Source organism: Bos taurus, chromosome 16 (assembly GCF_002263795.3).
Source record: "Bos taurus isolate L1 Dominette 01449 registration number 42190680 breed Hereford chromosome 16, ARS-UCD2.0, whole genome shotgun sequence".
Taxonomy (NCBI): domain Eukaryota; kingdom Metazoa; phylum Chordata; class Mammalia; order Artiodactyla; family Bovidae; genus Bos; species Bos taurus.
Window position 1 is genome coordinate 41,661,142 of NC_037343.1, and position 19,148 is coordinate 41,680,289.

Sequence of the window (19,148 nt, forward strand, 5' to 3'; positions counted from 1 at the left end):
TGCCAATGGCCTGGGAGGTCTGTGTGTCCATCTTGCAGGGGTAGAGCTGGTGAAGTCATGACGTGGAGGACAGTAACACTCACCCAGTATACCATGCGCCCCTTCACGTCTCGACTCCACGTGACTAGTTCTGTCCAATGTACCACAAGCAGAAGTGACCTGTGTCATTTGTGGGCTGAAGCCACTGGTGGAGCCACCATTGGTCTGGGTCCCCGAAAGACAATGTCAAAATAGAGGTCCCACTGTGACCCATGATGAACAGGTAGTGTGAGCAAGTCAGCAAGAAATAAGTCTTTATGTCAGACCACCATAATCTGGGAGTTAATTTGTCGCTGCGGCATAACCTCACTTATCCTAATACATGTGCTGTGACTGGCGGGGAAAGGTTTTCTCAGCTTCACAAGCTCCAGGTGGGAGCCACAGGCCACAGCCCTAGTTCCACCCCTCTAAGCTAGAAACCTCAGAAAAAACACATGCCTTCCCTGGCCTTAGGTTCCCCAGGTATTCCATTTTTATCCTACAAATTAGAAAGTTCATATTATTCAACATATAGGGGGAAAGACAGGTGCCACTTACTAATTCAGGAGGGCAGAGGTGAGCGCTTGCCTCTGACTTGAACCCTCCTGGCCTTTGGTTTCCCAGGTGTCCCTGCTGGGGCTCTGAATCATCCATGGTTTCTAGGGTTGGGCTTGAGATGGAAATAAAGGAGCCAGGGGACCCAAGAACTTTAAGAGCATTCCTTTATCACTGAATCCCGGTGTCAGGGGTCAAGAGGGGAAGGGCTCATTCACTCCCCACTGTCACAGCTTCAGCCTCATCTACAGGGGCCGGCCTGAGACCCCAAGCCCCTTGCTGAGGGGGCCTTTTAATGCTGACCTTGACCCCAGCCTGCTTGGGGGACCCTCACCCCCAAAACAGCCACACTCAGTGCTGGATCCACCCCACCCGGCACACGCTGTCAGAGGTGTCCTTCCTCAGATGAGGAGAGCCAGGCTGAGGCCAGGGCACCTCCGAGGTTCTAAGGGCATCGGCAGGACAGACCCGGCACATGTGGGAATCTAGGGCTGCAGGGAGCACTGAGCTTTACTCACAAACGTGTCACAGAATCCCCTCACCCCAACCCCAGAGTCCCCTTCTGTGTCCCCAGGAAGGAGACAGGCCAGGGCCCCCAGCCTAGGAAGGAAGGTGGGGCCTGAGTCCACCTCCAGCCAAGACTGGGCAAGGCTCCCCTCTCGTGGGCACCCCTGCCTGAGGGGAGAAGCTGAAATGATGGCAGGAGCACCGTTCACCTCCAAGTGGCCAGTCCTCAGGGCTTCGGCTTGGGGGAGCGGGGCCGAGGCATGGAGGAGGGTTCTGACCAGATTGGGGTCGGGGGTGGGACCCGCATTGGCACAGCCTAGGGAATGAAGAGAAAGGTGTCAGAGGGGGCCTCTTTGGGATGGGTTCCCCCCATATGCAGCCTCATCCCCTTCTGGATCTCAGAGTTGGGGTCAGCTTCCAGGGCACGGTGGGGTAGCCAGTGGGGAGCAGTGGAGACTGGAGAGGTGCTGGGGGTCAGGGCCAGGGAGACGGGAGCCCACAGAGAGAGGTTTCCAGGTTCTGCTCTCCCCCACCCCCAATCCCTCCCCCAGAGACTTTGCAGTCCCCAGGCTGCTCCAAGGTGTCTGCCCCTCCCAGGGCACCTTGGACTTACCAGGTGAGGACAGCTGGTGGCTGACAGCTTCTGATGGTGGGCCTCAGGGGAGACACTGGACCAGAGGTCCAGGGTTTTGGGGGCTGAGCTTTTCTCAGACTTCGGAGGGATAATGTCCCAGCCCAGCAGGCAATGCTGTGGAGAGCAAGGGATTAAGGTGCCTGGCTGGGGGCGGCGCTCCTCACTGACCAGGCAAGCTCAGGGAAGGGCTGCACCTCTCCTCCGGGACTGGCAGCCTTCTCTAGGACAGGGCTGTGTCCCCCATGAGGGTGGAGGGACCCCCCCGCCCCCGCAAATAATCACAGTGTCCCTCATGACTGAGGCTCCCCCAGGGCAGAGGTCTGTGTCCACCACTGTCCCCCCGGGCCTCCCTTTCCTATCCTGCGGACCCAGACCACAGATGGGTGGAGGGAAGGCCGTGGATGCTGATGGAGCACATCCTGTATGCCAGGCTCTGCTCCAGGCCCCTAACAAGTACTGACTCACTGACCTAGCCCCCACCCACCCCATAAGCCTGAGGACAGTACACTGGACCCATTTTACAGATAAGCAAACTGACTTTCCTCAGTACTCCTTCTCCTCGCTTCCATTCCAGCATCCCTGGCCTCAACTGGGAGTGAGTGGGATCCCCACTGACCCCTGTCCTACCCAGGAGACACAAAGGGTGGCTCTATGGGGGAGGCATCATGGAAGTATAAGACCCCAAGTTCCACCTGGCTGACCATGGAAAAGGCACCTCCCCTCTGCCTCAGTCTCCTCATCTGTAAACTTGAATAACAGCAGGACCTGCACTCTCTGGAGAAGGAAATGGCAACCCACTCCAGTATTCTTGCCTGGAGAATCCCATGGACAGAGGAGCCCGGCGGGCTACAGTCCATGGGGTCACAAGTGTCGGACACGACTTAGTGACTATACCACCACCACTGCACTCTCTGTTGCTTGACCCCACAAGATAAACCCCCTGAGGACTGTGCACACAGCACACAAAAGCATGAGAAATCAGACCCTTCTGCATTATGCCAGCTCATGGGCAGACAGCGGGTGGGTGGGGAGCCTGGCCTCCATCAGGGAACAGGTGCAGCACAGGTGACGTGAGTGGCCCAGTCTCAACTCCAGAGACTGGGGTCCTTGAGCCCAGTGTCGCTGTGTGGCTCTGGGACAGTCCCTGGCCCTCTCTGGGCCTCAGGACACATCTGAGGACTGGGCCAGACAGGGGGCAGCCCTACCCCCATCCTCACCCGGGGCAGCGCCAGCGTGTCGGAGGCGTCGAAGCTCTTCCGCCGGTGGATGCGGTGCCGGTGTGGGGGATCCAGGACGGACAGTGGGATGCTCACCCTGGGGGGTGGCGACAGTGGGGGCACTCCTGCAGGTCTCTCCAGGCTTCAATAGCCTGACCTGCCCCCTCAAGACCACGGGTCCCAGGCTGCTCCCCTCTGCTGCTGCCCCTGAGACTCCCCTGGGTGTCCTGCCCACTCAGGCCACTCACCTGACCTGCGCTGGCTCTGCCAGGGTCCCCGCACCCCGCTGGTCCCGTGGCTTCCTGCACAGGCGGCAGGGGGTGCCAGGATCCGCAGGCACCAGAAACAAGCGCCGGTTGACACGGTAACAGTACACACCTGTGAGACCAGAGAGGAGCAGAAGTCCCTCCTCAGCTGGGGAACCTAGACCCCCCGGACCCCAACCAACAGGCCCACCAACCCCTGCACAGCCCCAGTGGCCACATTCACAGGCCCGCCCACATGTACATGCAGCGTGCACACATACATGTGCTCACACACGACACTGAGCACTGCTTTCTACTCAAGCATGACACACATGTGCACACGTGCTGGCATCTTCATACATTCAAATGTTATCTGTGCACACGCAGAGCGCTGCTTCATGGAGTCACATTTGTGGACATGTACGGTGTGTTTATACTTGTAATTATGCACACACACATATGTCCGCATGAATACGCCTCACACACACATACACATACATGGATACAAACACTACGTTGTACGTACAAACCCACAACATAGACTCAGATGCTCACGTGACTGAGCTGGACTCCCCACCTCAGATGACCCACATGCAGAGAGGAGAGGAAGGGGGTGGGGGGCATGTGGGAAGCAAGGCAGGGGAGAGGCTGGCAGTGAGTGCACAGGGCTGGCCCTACTCCCCATGAGGCCAGGCCTCAGCTCACCCCCACCCCCTACCCAGGGCTCACCATCCCCTGTTGGGACACCAGGCTCCCTCCCTGAGTCCTCAACATTCAGCTGCCTCCCCAGGCCCCCAGGCCTTGGCTGGGCTCTGGGGTAACCAAGTGTTTACACTCACACTCGTGGTCCCCCTCCACAGCATCACTCTCCTGCAGGCCTAGGAACTGGGGTCTGTGAGGGCGAGAGGGTGAGCAGGCCAGAGCATGAGGGCGAGCAGGCCTGAGCCTCCCTGCCCACCCTGTGCCTGCCCCTGCTCACTCAGGGCCACTGCAAATACACTCCTCCTTGTTGGCTTCCCGGAACTTCTGCAGCTTCGAGAAGAAGGCCTCAGGCTTGCTGGTGACGGGAAAGGTGTTGTCCAGGGACCCTGGGGGGACAACACACAAAGGAGCTGCTGTGTGGCCAAGACTCAGGGGGTGCTCGGCACTGGCGATCCAGGCCACTGAGTCGCGTACAGACCTGGAGGGGTCCCTCAACTCACGTGACACATGCATACCCAATCATCTATGCAAAAAGTATTTATAGAGTGCCTGCTACAAGCCAGACACTGTTTCACGTGCTAGGGAAAGAACAGCAACCTAGACAAAGCCCCCACCCTTTTGAGGCTTACATTCTAATGTGGCCACAAGCCAGTCGCTAAAGAAACCTGAGATACAAAGTGGAAAGGTGACACCTATCAGGAAGTAAGAGAGAAAGAGAGTCAGGAAACTGAGCTTGGAGGGCAGAGGGGCCAGAGGGAGCTTCGCTGAGGATGTGACACCTGAGTAGAGACCTGATGAGGGAGGGAGGGAGCCATGGGGACATCCCAGGCAGACAGAAGAGCAAATGCAAAGGCCGTGGGGCAGGTGTGTGCTGGTACACTGGAGTTACACTCAGGAGGTGGAATGGGCAGAGCGGTGAGAGTAGAGGAGTTGTGACTGGGAAACCGCTGATGGGTTTGGGGACAAGGAGTGATATGATCACATCAGCCATGTGCTTTTAGAGTACTCCTCTTCTGGCTGCAGCAAGGTGAGAAGAAGCAGGCATACCAGTTAGGGGACTATTGCAGGCATCCTGGGGGAGACAAGATGGTGAATTCTAGAAATATGTTGAAGGCAGGGCTACCAGGATGTATGTATGAAAAGGAGAGGAAAAATCAAGGCTGATCTCCAGATTATGGCCATTAGCACCATGAACAGAGCTGCCGCCAACAGAGATAGGAAAGACTGCAGGAGGGTGGACCAAGAGCCGTGGAAGTCAGGACCTTGATTTTGGACCCGAGATTAGTCTAGGACACCTAGTGAACCAGGCAGAGAAGAAAGTCAGATACACAAGTCTGGAATTCGGAGGAGCAGCATGGGTTAAGTGGGTGAGAAGGGGGCAAGGAGAATCTTAACACTGACGGGGTCTAGGGGGTTTGGAGGTTGGAACAAGGAAGTAGATCCGGCAGAGGAAACTGGATGGAGCTACCAGGGAAGTGGGGAAGAGCCAGGGGGGTGCCCAGGTTTGGAAGCCAAGGGAAGAAAGAGCTTCGGGAAGGGAAGAGGGAGTGGCCGCTGTGTCCATGCTACTCAGGGGCCAAAAAGTGTGTGGACTGAGAACTCAGCTGGGAGCTGGCAACACAGTGGTCACAGCTAACCTGGGGTGGTGTCAGGGACTAAAGCCTGATTTTAAGAAAAAGTCAGGGAGAGAAACTGGAGATGGTGAATCAAGATGGCTTTAGAGTTTCATGATAAAGAAAAGCAGAGAACATGGGTATTAACTAGAAACAGGAGGGGAAGTCACAGACTTAATCAGTTCTCATTAATACTCCCAGATTTACCCCAGCCAGATGTGAGACTTTGCTACGCTTTTCAGTCTCTTGGCCCTCAGCCTTCTCATCTGTCAATGGGGACAGTAATAGTATCCACCTGATCAGATGATTGTGAAGAGTCAAGAAGTTAATGGTAGGAAAGCTCTTGGGACAGGGCCCAGCACAGGACAAGCACTCCGTGAAATCAGTTCTCATTAATACTTCCCAGTGTTCATATGCTGACGGAGCAGAATGATGGTGGAGGGAGGACAGGAGAGAATTACAGGAAGCAAGAGCTTTGGGAATCAAGAAGGAATGGGGCCAAGCACACAAATGCACAGACAGGCTGGAGACAGGAGCTCAGAAAGGAGAGAGGTGCACACGGACACAGGGCAGGAACAGGGCAGGCGCCTCTGCTTTCTCAGAGACAGGAAGCAAGGCAGTGAACTGGCAGACAGGGACTATGTCCCCTCTGCAGGGGCCCAGCAGCCCCACAGAGCCCCTGCCTTGTGGCAGGAACTCAACCTCTCTGAGCATCAGTTTCCTCCTTCATGAAAGTGAGGATCCAACACCCCGAGCTCTGAAGGCTGTCCACTCACTCCTTCAACCAGTGTTGGTGTGCTGGCCCTGTTCTAGGCTCAAGGAACACAGTAACAAAAAGACAGCCAGGCCCCTGCTCCAACAGAGCTCATGAGCCAGACCAGAAACAAGCAAACAAGACGATTTCTGAGAATGAATGAAGGAAGAACACAAAAGTAGCTGATGCTTACAGGCAAGGATGCAGGGGCGGCGGTCCTCCGACCTTGTGCTCGTGCAAGGCGCCTACCATTTGAGCTGAGTGCTCAGTGATGAAAAGGAACCAGCAGGTGTGAATCTGGGGAAGTGCATTCAAAGCAAAGGGAAGAGGGACTTGCATAGCAGTCCGGTGATTAAGGCTCCATGCTTCCAATGCAGGGGGCATGGGTTCAATCTCTGGTCGGGGAACTAAGATCCCATGTGCTGCACAACACCACCAAAGCAAAGCCAACAGCAAGTGCAAAGGCAGGTGGCTATGAGCACACAGCTGGTTCAAGGACCAGCAAGGAGGCCCATGAGGCTGGAACAAAGAGTCAGACGATAGATGGTTAGAGGTTATGTCACCAGGCCAGTAGAGGCCAGATCATACCTCAGAAGTCTAGATAACAATTTTGGATTTACTCTAAGTGCTAGCTTCCTAAGTAGTGCTAGTGGTAAAGAATCCGTCTGCCCAATGCAGGAGATGTAAGACACCTGGATTTGATCACTGGGTTGGGAAGATCCCCTGGAGGACGGCATGGCAACCCATTCCAGTATTCTTGCCTGGCGAATCCCATGCACAGAGGAGCCTGGCGGGCTACATGGGGTCGCGAAGAGCGAGGCACAACTGAAGTGACTTAGCGCACACACTAAGTGCTAAGTATTCTGAATGACATGATCTGATTCCCAGGTTTCAAAATTCATTCTGGCTTTTGAGTCAAAAATGGATGATAATGGGGTTGGAAAGAGGCCAGAGGGTGTTCAGCCAGGAAGCAACTGAGGTTGCTGGGGGAGTGGGGGGAAACGTAAAGAGATGATACCAATACAGTTTCCCAGGGCCTGGCACACAATAAATGCCAAAAAAATAAGGCAGCTCTCATTCATGCAACAAACACTCGGTGAACACCGTCTCTGCTTTTCACTGTGCCAAGGGCTGAGGCACGAGACGTGGTACTGAAGATGCTCCCACCTGGTGGGGGCTCAGGCAGGTGCATGAGCAAGCTAGGGCCCCCACCCCCAATCTCCAGGCCCTGGGGAGGGCCACACCTGCAATCCAGTCGTAGCCCAGGTAGGGTCTCAGGCGCCAGCTCTTCTCAGGCACTGGAGACTCCTTGTTGGTCACTCTTGGCTGAGGAGGGAGGCAAAGAGGGGCAAGGTTGTGCCAGCAGGCCCAGCCCAAAGGAGGCCCCACCTTGAGGGGAGGAAAGGGGCTATGTCTTAACTTACACTCTGACGTAGGCCCCAGGGTTCAGCTGAGGGCTTGGGGGCTGGAGGATAAGAGTTTGACCCCCCACTCCCCCCACCATGTGGGACTATGAACAAGTCTGTCCTCTGAACCTCGGTCTTTCCATCTGCACAATGGGGCTGGTCACCTTCTTCCCAAAGTGCTCTCTGAAAAAGTAATGGCCACAACTTATCAAGCACTCAGGCTGAGCAGGACATGACTCACAGCACCTCCCAGGAGCCTCTCACCCTGGAAGGGAGGCTGCCTGTGAGTGCATCTGTCAAAGGGGAAACTGAGGTTCAAGGAAGCCCCATCAATGGCTGCCCCACTCTCCCACATTACCTTGGACAACTTGCCCTGTTGAGCCAAGATGGACCTCAGGGCCTGGGCCTCCTGGGTTCCTGGACTGTCCAGCTCTGCTGAAAGCTCTGGGTCACTTGAGTCTGAGATGGCCAGTAAGGGAGCTGAGTGGGGCCTTGGTGGGCCCAGGGACTCCCGGTATAGGCATGTGGCAGGTAGTAGAGAGTTCATCCCAGAGCTGGCGTCGCCAGGCCAGTACCTACCACAGGGGTCACCAGGGTGGGCATCTTGTGGGCAGGAGGCTCTCGAGGCAACTGAGGACATCTCTTGGGATGATGGCATCTCTGAGTCGTAGCTGCTGCTCGAGTCCAGGCTCGACTGGAACAGAGAGGCTTGGTCACCAAGAGGCTGAACACAGAGGCTCAGCCTCTGCAGTGTCCCAGGCCGTACCTTCCCATGCTGGAACTCACTCAAGTTTTCTCATCATCAGTAAAATGGGTGCACTGCATAAGAGGACCTGGAAGGCCTGGATTCTGGCTTAAGGGTTAGGCAGCCCCTCTCTCACCCCTGGGACTTGGTCAAGGTGCTTACTTCTGAGGCTGCCTTGGCCACGGACCGCTGCACGGCATCCTGCCTGACCCACAGTTGCCGCAGGAGCTCCAGGTTGAGCTGCCGCAGCTGCACTAGGTCCCTGGTCTCCACCATCCTGGGCTTTCCACGACAGATGTCACCGACTCCCGGACCACAGACTGCCCTCAGGGCTGGGTTCTCCTACCTGAAGCCAAGACAGAGAGCATGACAGCACTGAGGAGGCTGCCCTTCGGAGCCAGAGTCAAATCCCCACTCTGATATTCCCTAACTGGGAAACCTCAGGCAAGTTAATTAACCTCTCTGTGCCTCAGTTTCCTCATCTGCCAAACAGATGATAACAGCATGAACCTCATAAATATGTTGTAAGGACTAAAGGAGGTAATGCATATTATATCTGATGGTCCAGTGGTTAAGACTCCACAATTCCAATGCAAGGGGCATGGACAGATTCGATCCCTGGTCAGAAAACTAAGATGCCACACTCAGACCTGCCAAAATATTTTTTAATTAAAAGAAAATCTTAGCCCAATACCTGGCACACACAATGAGCGCTCAATAAATGCTTATTATTGTTAAACTAGCCAGAGCATGTTTCCTGACATGTCAGAAGAGATTAATCTCTCTCCTCTAACAACCTTAACTATGAAATTATGACTAGTTTAATTTGTAGACATCAACCCTGAATATCGGAGAAGGTGATGGCACCCCACTCCAGTACTCTTGCCTGGAAAATCCCATGGACGGAGGAGCCTGGTAGGCTGCAGTCCGTGGGGTCACTAAGAGTCGGACACGACTGAGCTACTTCACTTTCACTTTCATGCATTGGAGAAGGAAATGGCAACCCATTCCAGTGTTCTTGCCTGGAGAATCCCAGGGATGGGGGAGCCTGGTGGACTGCCATCTATGGGGTCGCACAGAGTCGGACACGACTGAAGCGACTTAGCAGCAGCAGCAGCAGCAACCCTGAATATTCATTGGAAGGACTGATGCTGAAGCTCCAATATTTTGGCCACCTGATGCGAAGAGCCAACTCACTGGAAAAGACCCTCATGCTTGGAAAGATTGAAGGCAGGAGAAGGATGAGATGGATGGATGGCATTACCAACTCAATGGACATGAGTTTGAGCAAACTCTGGGAGATGGTGAAGGACAGGAAAACCTGCCGTGCTGCTATCCATGGGGTCACAAAGAGTCGGACACGAATGAACGACTGAACACCACCACCTTAATTTGTAGTGGACAATTAGGGCAAGTCTACAAATGTAAAACATTATAACTTTCAAATTCACACAAATCAGATTTCTGAAGGGACTCGTCCTTCTCTCCTGCCCTCCCTTCTTCTTTTTTAACAAATGAAGAAGTTCAGAGAAATTAAAATACTAGCCCCAAGTCACACTGTTTGTAGTGGCATAGCCAGGATTTGAACCCAAATCTGGCTCCAGAGTCCATGGTTATGACAACCTTTCCCCAAAGTGTGGAGGGGGGCCTAGGAAGCCACCTCCTCATTCTCCAGCCTTTGGCCTCCCAGGGATCTGGGCTCAAGGACACACTGATGCCTCTGGAAGAGACTTCAGCCGATTAGGGGAAGAAGCTTCTTCTTCTCTCTTGAGCTCCAAGCCGATTCCTCCAACTACAAATTCAGTCTCCCCCAGTACACACGATCCCTTTCTAACACTGGGTCCAGTCAGACACTCTGCTGTCAGAAATCCTGCCCTGACCCCAGCCCTTCCACCCACACTCCTCACCTGTGGACCACCCACATTGGGGCCCCCTCCTCAAGGCCCGGTTGCAAGTGCTAAAGCAGAGAGACCCGCCCCCCACATACACCCACCCAGGGAAGGGAGGACAATGGAGATGCGAGTACAGTGGTGGGTGGTGCAGACAAGTGGGGAAGACAGCCTGATTCCGGTCCCCGCCCTCATCTAACTGAACGACTTTGGGCCTCCATTTTCGCACGGCGTTAAAGAGAGAAAACCTCCGGCTCTGGAGGCTCTCTGGAAAGCTATAGCTGCGCCAAGGCGACAGGAAGGCAACGTTCTGAAGAGACACACATTGGGGCAGCGGCAGTGCAGCGGAACGCAGGGGCGGAAGGTCCCCTCCCAGGAATGGGAGATTCGGCCTCCCTCTTCTTTCCCATCACGGGACCAGGACGTTCCGTGGAAGTGCACGTGGAGCAATCCGTCGAACCACTGCTCTCCAACCCCGGGGCCTGCCACTTCCGCACTCACCGCTGGGAAGTCGGGGAATCAAGCTGCCTGCGACAGCCAGCGCTGCCGAGAGTTCCGCCAGGCCCACCCAACGCGTCACCAACTGGGGGCGGAGCCTGATCCGGGCGCCCTGATTGGCCAGACGTGGAGCGGAGCCGAGACGCTCCTGGGAGCCGTTACTTCGCCTCGGAAGCTGCAGTTTCAACATTGGGGCGGGGCTCAATGCTGATTGGTCAATTCCGAGACCTGGTACGGTTGTCGGAATGGGGCGGGTCCCCAGAAGACGGGCTCCGATTGGTCCGGACAGTTCAGTTCAGTTCAGCTCAGTCGCTCAGTCGTGTCCGACTCTTTGTGACCCCATAAATTGCAGCACGCCAGGCCTCCCTGTCCATCACCATCTCCCGGAGTTCACTCAAACTCACGTCTATCGAGTCGGTGATGCCATCCAGCCATCTCATCCTCTGTCGTCCCCTCCTCCTCCTGCCCCCAATCCCTCCCAGCATCAGAGTCTTTTCCAATGAGTCAGCTCTTCACATGAGGTGGCCAAAGTATCGGAGTTTCAGCCTCAGCATCAGTCCTTCCAACGAACACCCAGGACTGATCTCCTTTAGGATGGACTGGTTGGATCTCCTTGCAGTCCAAGGGACTCTCAAGAGCATTCTCCAACACCACAGTTCAAAAGCATCAATTCTTCGGTGCTCAGCCTTCTTCACAGTCCAACTCTCACATCCATACGTGACTACTGGAAAACCCATAGCTTTGACTAGACGGACCTTTGTTGGTATAGTAATGTCTCTACTTTTTAATATGCTGTCTAGGTTGGTCATAGCTTTTCTTCCAAAGAGCAAGCATCTTTTAATTTCATGGCTGCAGTCACCATCTGAAGTGATTTTGGAACCCAAGAAAATAAAGTCTCTCACTGCTTCCATTGTTTCCCCATCTATGTGCCATGAAGTGATGGGACTGGATGCCATGGTCTTAGCTTTCTGAATGTTGAGTTTTAAGCCAGCTTTTTCACTCTCCTCTTTCACTTTCATCAAGAGGTTCTTTAGTTCCTGTTTGCTTTCTACCATAAGGGTGGTATCATCTGCATATCTGAGGTTTTTGATATTTCTCCTTGCAATCTTGATTCCAGCTTGTGTTTCATTCAGTTCAGCATTTTGCATGATGTACTCTGCATATAAGTTAAATAAGCAGGGTGACAATATACACCCTTTTGGTACTCCTTTCCCAATTTGGAACCAGTCTGTTGTTCCATGTCCAGTTCTAACTGTTGCTTCTTGACCTGCATACAGATTTCTCAGGAGGCAGGTAATGTGGTCTGGTATTCCCATCTCTTGAAGAATTTTCCACAGTTTGTTGTGACCCACACAGTCAAAGGCGTTACAGCAATCAATGAAGCAGAAGTAGATATTCTTCTGGAATTCTGTTGCTTTTTCTATGATACAACAGATTTGGCAATTTGATCTCTGGTTTCTCTGCCTTTTCTAAATCCAGCTTGAATAGCTGGAAGTTCTCAGGTCACATACTGTTGAAGCCTCGCTTGGAGAATTTTGAGCATTACTTTGCTAGCATGTGAAATGAGTGCAATTGTGCAGTAGTTTGAACATTCTTTGGCATTGCCTTTCTTTGGGATTGGAATGAAAACTGACCTTCTCCAGTCCTGTGGTCACTGCTGAGTTATCCAAATTTGCTGACATATTGAGTGTGGCACTTTCACAGCATCATCTTTTAGGATTTGAAATAGCTCATCTGGAAGTAGGAAAGAATTATGAGATGTCTCCGCTTGGAGGAGGGAGAGATAGCCTGTGGGTAAGATATGAACACAGATAGCTATGATCTAGTCTGTAAAATATGGGCAAGTTTATATGGCGTGTCTACTTTATGACAGGTATTTTCCATATACCAATGCGTGCCAACCAACCTCATAAATGTGCTTTAAGATGAGTATTATTGTCCCATTTTACAGGCAAAAAGAAAAAAAAACAAGGCCATGAAAGATGAAGTGACTTGCCCAGAACTTTTAAAAACAATCAGTGTGCTATATTCAAAATGGATAACCAATAAGGACCTACCATATAGCAGAGGACCCTGGTGGGCTATGGTCCATGGGATCACAAAGAGTCAGACACTACTGAGTGACTACCACCTTCGCCTCAGTTCATATAGCACAGGAACTCTGCTCAATGTTATGTGGCAGCCTGGATGAGAGGAGAGTTTGGGGGAGAATGGATACACGTATATGTATGGCTGAGTCCCTTTGCTATTCACTTAAAACTATCAAAACATTGTTAATCGGCTATATCCTAATACAATATAAAAAGTTAAAAAAAAAAAAAAGCAATCGGTGTAATTCCCCAATTAACATAGGAAAGGAAAGGAAAGAAAGAAGAGCCATCTCATTAGATTCAGAAAAATCCACCAAGTGCTGTCCCTTTTTCTTAGTAGTTGGAAGTGGAGTGCTATGATATTGTAACTTAAAGCAGTGTTCCAGCATTTGACAAAATCTAACATTCATGTCTGACTTTTTAAAAAAAAATCTTCCAAATAATTTAAAAAAGGGCAGAGGATCTGAATAGACATTTTCCCAAAGACATACAGATGGCCAACAGGTACATGTGAGGATGCTCAATATCAATAATCATCAGGAAAATGCAAATCAAAAGCACAGTGAGTTATTGCCTCACATGTGTTAGATTGGCTATTATCAACAAGACAAGAAATAATAAGTGTTTGCAAGGATGTGGAGACAAGGGAACCCTTATGCACTGTTGGTGGAAAATCAATGCAACCACTGTGGAAAATAGTATGGAGGCTCCTCAAAAAAATTAAAAATAGAAACTTCCCTGGCATTCCAGTGGTTAGAACTCCACCCTTCAAATGGAGGGGCCACAGGTTCGATCCCTGGTCAGGGAACTAGGATCCCACATGGCATGTGGCCAAAAAAAATTTTTTTATTAAAAAAAATAAAATTACCAATTTTCCAGCAATTCCACTTCTGGGTTTTTATCTGAGGAAAACAAGAACACTGATTTATGCACCTCCATATTCACTGAAGCATTCTTTACAGTAGCCAAGATATGGAAACAATCTAAGTGTCCAGTAGTGGATGAATGGATACAGAAAGTGTGTTATATATGTTACTAAATGCAAATCATGTGCCTGACATACAATCAAGCCAAACATTACCAAAACATTGGAGTTTAGAGTTATCACCACTTCAATTCAATATTACCCTAGAGTTCTAGCCAGTCCAATAAGAAAAATAAATAAAAGACATCTAGAATGGGAAGGAAAAAGAAAAACTCTTTATTCACAGACAGCATGATAATAGAAAATCTCATGGTGTCTACAAAAAAACCTACTAGAATTCTTAGCTTTGCAAAGTGTCAAAAATATAAGATGAATATACACAAATCAGTTCTATTTCTATAAGAAATCAGAAATTAAAAATTTTTTAAATATCATTTAAAATAGCATCTATAAAAATAAAATATTTAAGAATAAATATGACCCAAAAAGTACACGTATACTTTAAAAGTTATAAAACAGTGTTGAAAAAAACTAAAGACTAAACAATTAGAGAAACTGTGTTCATGGCTTGAAAGATTCATGCAATCCCAATCAAAATCCCGATAAATTTCTTTGTTGAAATTGATAATTTCTAAAGTTCATGCAGAAATGCGAAAGACCAACATATCCAGAGAAGAAAGTCAGATGACTTACACTATCTGCATCAAGACTTACGATAAAAGTTACAGAAAACAAGAAAGAGCAGTATCGGCCATCAAAGTAGACATAGATCAATGGAACAGAATAGAAAGTCAAGAAATTGTCCCACATATAAATGATGAATTAATTTTTGATAATGATGCAAAGGCAATTCAGTGGAGAAATGACAGGTGTTACAGCAAATGGTACAAGAACAACTGGATACTCAGACGCCCAAGACACACACACCACAAAACAAAACAAATTTCTGAAAACCCTCTTTGTACCATATTTGTACCATATGTAAAAATTAACAACTCAAATGAATCATAGATCTATTTGTAAAACCTGTAAAACTTCTAGAAGAAACCCTCAGAGAAAATCTTTGTGATACTGGATTAAGCAGAAATTTCTTAGATATGACACCAAAAGTATAACCGCTAAAAGAAAGAATGGATAAATTGGACTTTGTCAAAATTAATAACTTCTGTACTTTGAAAGACATTGTTAAGAAGATGGAAATGCAAGCCATAAGACTGGAGAAAATATTTGCAGATCACATGTCTAATAAAGATTTGTATCCAGATTATATAAAGAATTCTCAGGATTTCCCTGGTGGTCCAGTGGTTAAGAATCCACCTTGGAATGCAGGAGAGTTGCTGGGGAGGAGAGTTAGACCCCTAGTTGGGCAAATAAGACCCGACATGCCATGGTGCAGTTAAGCCCGCACAGCACAGTTGCTGAACCTGTACACCACAGCAAGACTGTCTGTGTGCCACGACAAAAGAGCCAGCATGTGGCAACTAAGACCTGATACCGCCAAATAAATAAGTATTTTTTAAAACTCTTACAACTCATAGGAAAACAACCCAGTAATTTGAAGTATATTTTATTTACCATACGGTGTTACTTTTGTACAGTGATTCAGTTATACATGTATAATTTTTCAGATTCTTTTCCATTATACATTAATATAAGATATTGAATACAGTTCCCTGTGCTATACAGTAAATCCTTGTTGTTTATCTACTTGATATATAGTCATGTGTATCTATTAATCCCATACTCCTAATTTATCCCTCCCCCATCCCAACATTTCCCTTTGGTAACCATAAGTTTGTTTTCTGTCTATGAATCTGTTTCTGTCTTATAAATAAATTCATTTGTATTAGTTTTCATTTTTAAATATTTATTAATTTATTTATTTGGCTGCACTGGGTCTTAGTGTGGCATGTGGGATCTAGTTCCCTGACCAGGGATCAAACCCAGGCCCCATGTATTGGTAGCATGGAGTCTTAGCCACTGGATCACCAGGGAAGTCCATTTGTATTGTTTTTGAGATCACACATATAAATGATATCACTTCACTTAGTGTGATATTCTTTAGGTCCATCCATATTGCTGCAAATGGCAATATCTCATTCTTTTTATGGCTGAGTAGTATTGCTATATATATAGGAGCCTGGTGGTTGCAAAGACTCAGACACAACTGAGTGACTCATTTTTCCATATATATATATGAAATGGACTTCTTTGTCCATTCATCTGTTGATGGATTCTTAGTTTGCTTCCATTTCAGGGCCAAAAAACAACCCAATTTTTAAAACGAGTAAAAGAACTGAATAGACATTTCACTAAAGAAGAAATGCATACAGATGGCAACTAAGCACATAAAATATGCTCCACGTCACAGAACTCTGCTATTGAGGCTAGTCAAAGACTCCACACAGCATCCTTACCCACCATGAATACCTGTAGCACCAGCTTTCATCCCAGTCTGGCTTTCTAGAGTCTTCTATTGTTCTAGGCTCCATTCACCAGATAGATGTATTGGGTTGGCCCAAAAGTTTATTCAAGTTTTTCTGTTATATCTTATGGAAAAACTCAAACAAACTTTTTGACCAACCCAATAAAATAAACCACAATGTGACATCACTGCATAACTCTTTCTGTGTTTAAAATGATGGCATGTAAAATCAAGGACTCTTTATGCCAGTGTTAGCAAAGATGGGGAATAGACCCCACAGGCTCTGCTAGTGGGACTGTAAAATGGTACAAGCACTTTAGAAAACAGTTTGGCAGTATCTTAAAAAGTTAAATATAAATTGACTGTAAGACCCAGCAATTCCTGTGCTAAGTATCTATCCAAGAGAAATTAAAACATATGTCCATGCAAAGCCTTGTGTAAGAATGTTCCTAGCAGCATTATTCATCATAGTCACAAAAAAAGGGGAAATAATCCAAATGTCCATCAGCTCACAAATGGACAAACTAAATGTGGTATCCGTACAATGGAAGTACTTCTCCAGGGGCTCAGCGATAAAGAACCCACCTGCCAATGCAGGAGACACAGGAGACACTGATTCAATGCCTGGGTCAGGATGATCCCCTGGAGAAGGGCATGGCAACCCACTCAAGTAATCTTGCCTGGGGAATCCCATGGACAGAGGAGCCTGGCAGGCTACAGTCAGTGGGGTCGCTAAGAGTCAGACACAACTGAGCATGCATACATGTTATGCTGCAAAGAAGATCGACAGTCTCGCATGCTGCAACTGAGATCTGGCACAGCTGAATAAGTAAATTAAAAAAAAAATTTTAATGGAAGATGTGTCAATGATGGCCAGTATGTGGGGGCACAAAGGATTAAATCTTTGTGTGTCACATTTCAGGTCCATCAGAGAATGTCCACTGCTGGCGAGATGGTCCACAACCAGCTGGAAGGGACTAGGTGGCTCATAAATGTCAGCCAGCCTCTCTGCTCAGCCTCCCCAATGAGGATGCAAAAGCCCAGGGACAGAGCAGGCAACATGAAGGTGTGAAGTCACCTGGGCTCCTTTTCCTAAAGGCTGGGTCCTGCTGCTGCTGGACACCTGGTCTGCAGAACCAAAGCTGAGCCTTCAATACTGCATCTCCAAGAGACCAGCCAGCCACTGCTCAGGTGGCAGATCAAGTACATCAGAAACCTTTGACTCTGAAGAAAGTGATCTGTACTTAACTGAAATCGATGCTGTTCCAGATATGGGCTTGCTTGACCTGCCTTTGGGACCATCACCACCACCAACATCTGAGGGCTTCAGGCTGCCTGATACAGTGACATGGTCCCCCACACCACATTGTCTCACCAAGGGACCCATTTCTTGGCAAAACTGGTGGGACAATGGGAATCTGACAAAAAGATCCACTGGTCTTACCAGGTACCCCTACACCCAAGTGGCATGAGATATCATTCAAGGACCATACCCTGCAGCTCTGTTCTTCAGGATGTTGACATATGTCGCTGTGTCCCCTGAAGCTAGATCACATGGGGACGGGAAGCAAACTTACTACTACTCATAGTGACTCCCTGGTAAAATTTGTGTTTCCTATCCCTGCAAACATTAACTCTGACAGGTTGAAGGTCCCAGTGCCCAGGGCTGGGAAACTTCCACCAGGGGATACAGTTGAGTACCTGGGGTTCCAATGAACTTGAAGACATGACCATCACCTGGTCTTCAGGCCTCCCTGCTGGTGGACCAGCAGGCAAAGAGAGTTTCTATACTGCCAGGGGTGATAGATTTCAATCACCATGAGGAGTCAGAGGTCTCCCAGGTGGCGCTAGTGGTAAAGAACCCGCCTGCCTATTCAGGAGACATAAAAGACACAGGTTCGATCCCTGGGTCAGGATTCCCTGGAGGAGGGCATGGCAACCCACTCCAGTGTTCTTACCTGGAGAATCCTATGCACAGAGGAGCCTAGCGGGCTACAGTCCATGGGGTCACAAAGAAATGAGTGAAGCCACGCAGGGTGGCACGGGATGAGGAGTCAGGACCGCATGTACCAAATGAGGCAGAGGGTTTGTTCAGAATCTCCTTGGGTGTCTCTTGGTGTCTCCACACTTACTGATGACAGTAAGTTGCAATTGTGGCATCCACAGCCCTCTCAGGGCAAGACAGTCAAAGGTTCAGACCCCTTCGGGATGAAGGTCTGGATGACCCCACCAGGAAATAACCAGACCAGCTGCAGCTTTGGCCAAGGTAAAGGATGATGGAATTGGGGCAGATGAGGGACTGGCTGTATCATCTTGAAGTGACTCTCTCCGGTGGGACTTAAACCACCCCTCTCAGGGAAGGGTAGGATGGCAAGAGCAGATCTGAGTGGTTGGAGGGGTGACCCATTCAGACCTCTTTGGCCTTGCTTGTCTTTTATTCTGACTCTGCCTGGGCTGAGTGATCTGAAGCAAACACAACTTGCCAGACCATACTCCCTGCCTGAGCCCTGCCCCTCTCACCTTCACCACTCCTGTGGGCCCAGCTTGGTGCCCAGGTGATTTCATACGCAACCCAGAAATGCACAGAGTCAGTCTCCCCTGGGGCAAATCTTCAACCAATTGGAAGAGGGAGATGGCAGATAAATTCTGCCCCTTCCTCCCCACCAAGAAATGGTGCTGAGACTCATCACATGGTTCCTCAGGGTCACATTTGGTGGTGGCCAAGGGCTTCCCTGGTGGCTCAGATTGTAAAGAATCTGCCTGCAGTGCAGGAGCCCAGGTTTCGATCCAGGTATTCTTGCCTGAAGAATTCCATGAACAGAGGAGCCTGGTGGGCTACAGTCCATAGGATCACAAAGAGTTGGACACAACTGAGTACTTCACACACACACACACACACACACACAACCCCACCACGCACACTTC

The 19,148-nt window shown here is 49.6% G+C and overlaps 1 protein-coding gene across 15 annotated transcripts; it reads right to left on the bottom strand.

The window, feature by feature from the left end:
* Positions 1–723: 723 nt before the first annotated feature.
* MIIP (migration and invasion inhibitory protein) lies at positions 724–10,915 on the bottom strand. Of its 15 annotated transcripts, none has more exons than XM_010813269.3 (11): positions 10,787–10,842; positions 8,559–8,742; positions 8,231–8,345; positions 8,010–8,083; positions 7,670–7,834; positions 7,490–7,571; positions 4,156–4,264; positions 4,016–4,068; positions 3,180–3,309; positions 1,694–1,828; positions 724–1,396 (listed from the first exon to the last, which is right to left on the bottom strand). In XM_010813269.3, exons 2-11 carry the CDS (start codon positions 8,670–8,672, stop codon positions 1,174–1,176), a joined length of 1,200 nt encoding a protein of 399 aa, XP_010811571.1. In that variant the 5' UTR covers positions 8,673–8,742; positions 10,787–10,842; the 3' UTR covers positions 724–1,173. The 15 variants fall into 15 exon arrangements, with proteins under 15 accessions (XP_010811571.1, XP_010811568.1, XP_010811567.1 ...); XM_010813266.3 differs by having other exon boundaries at positions 8,010–8,110; XM_010813265.3 differs by adding an exon at positions 2,932–3,028 and having other exon boundaries at positions 8,010–8,345.
* Between the last annotated feature and the right edge of the window lie 8,233 nt (positions 10,916–19,148).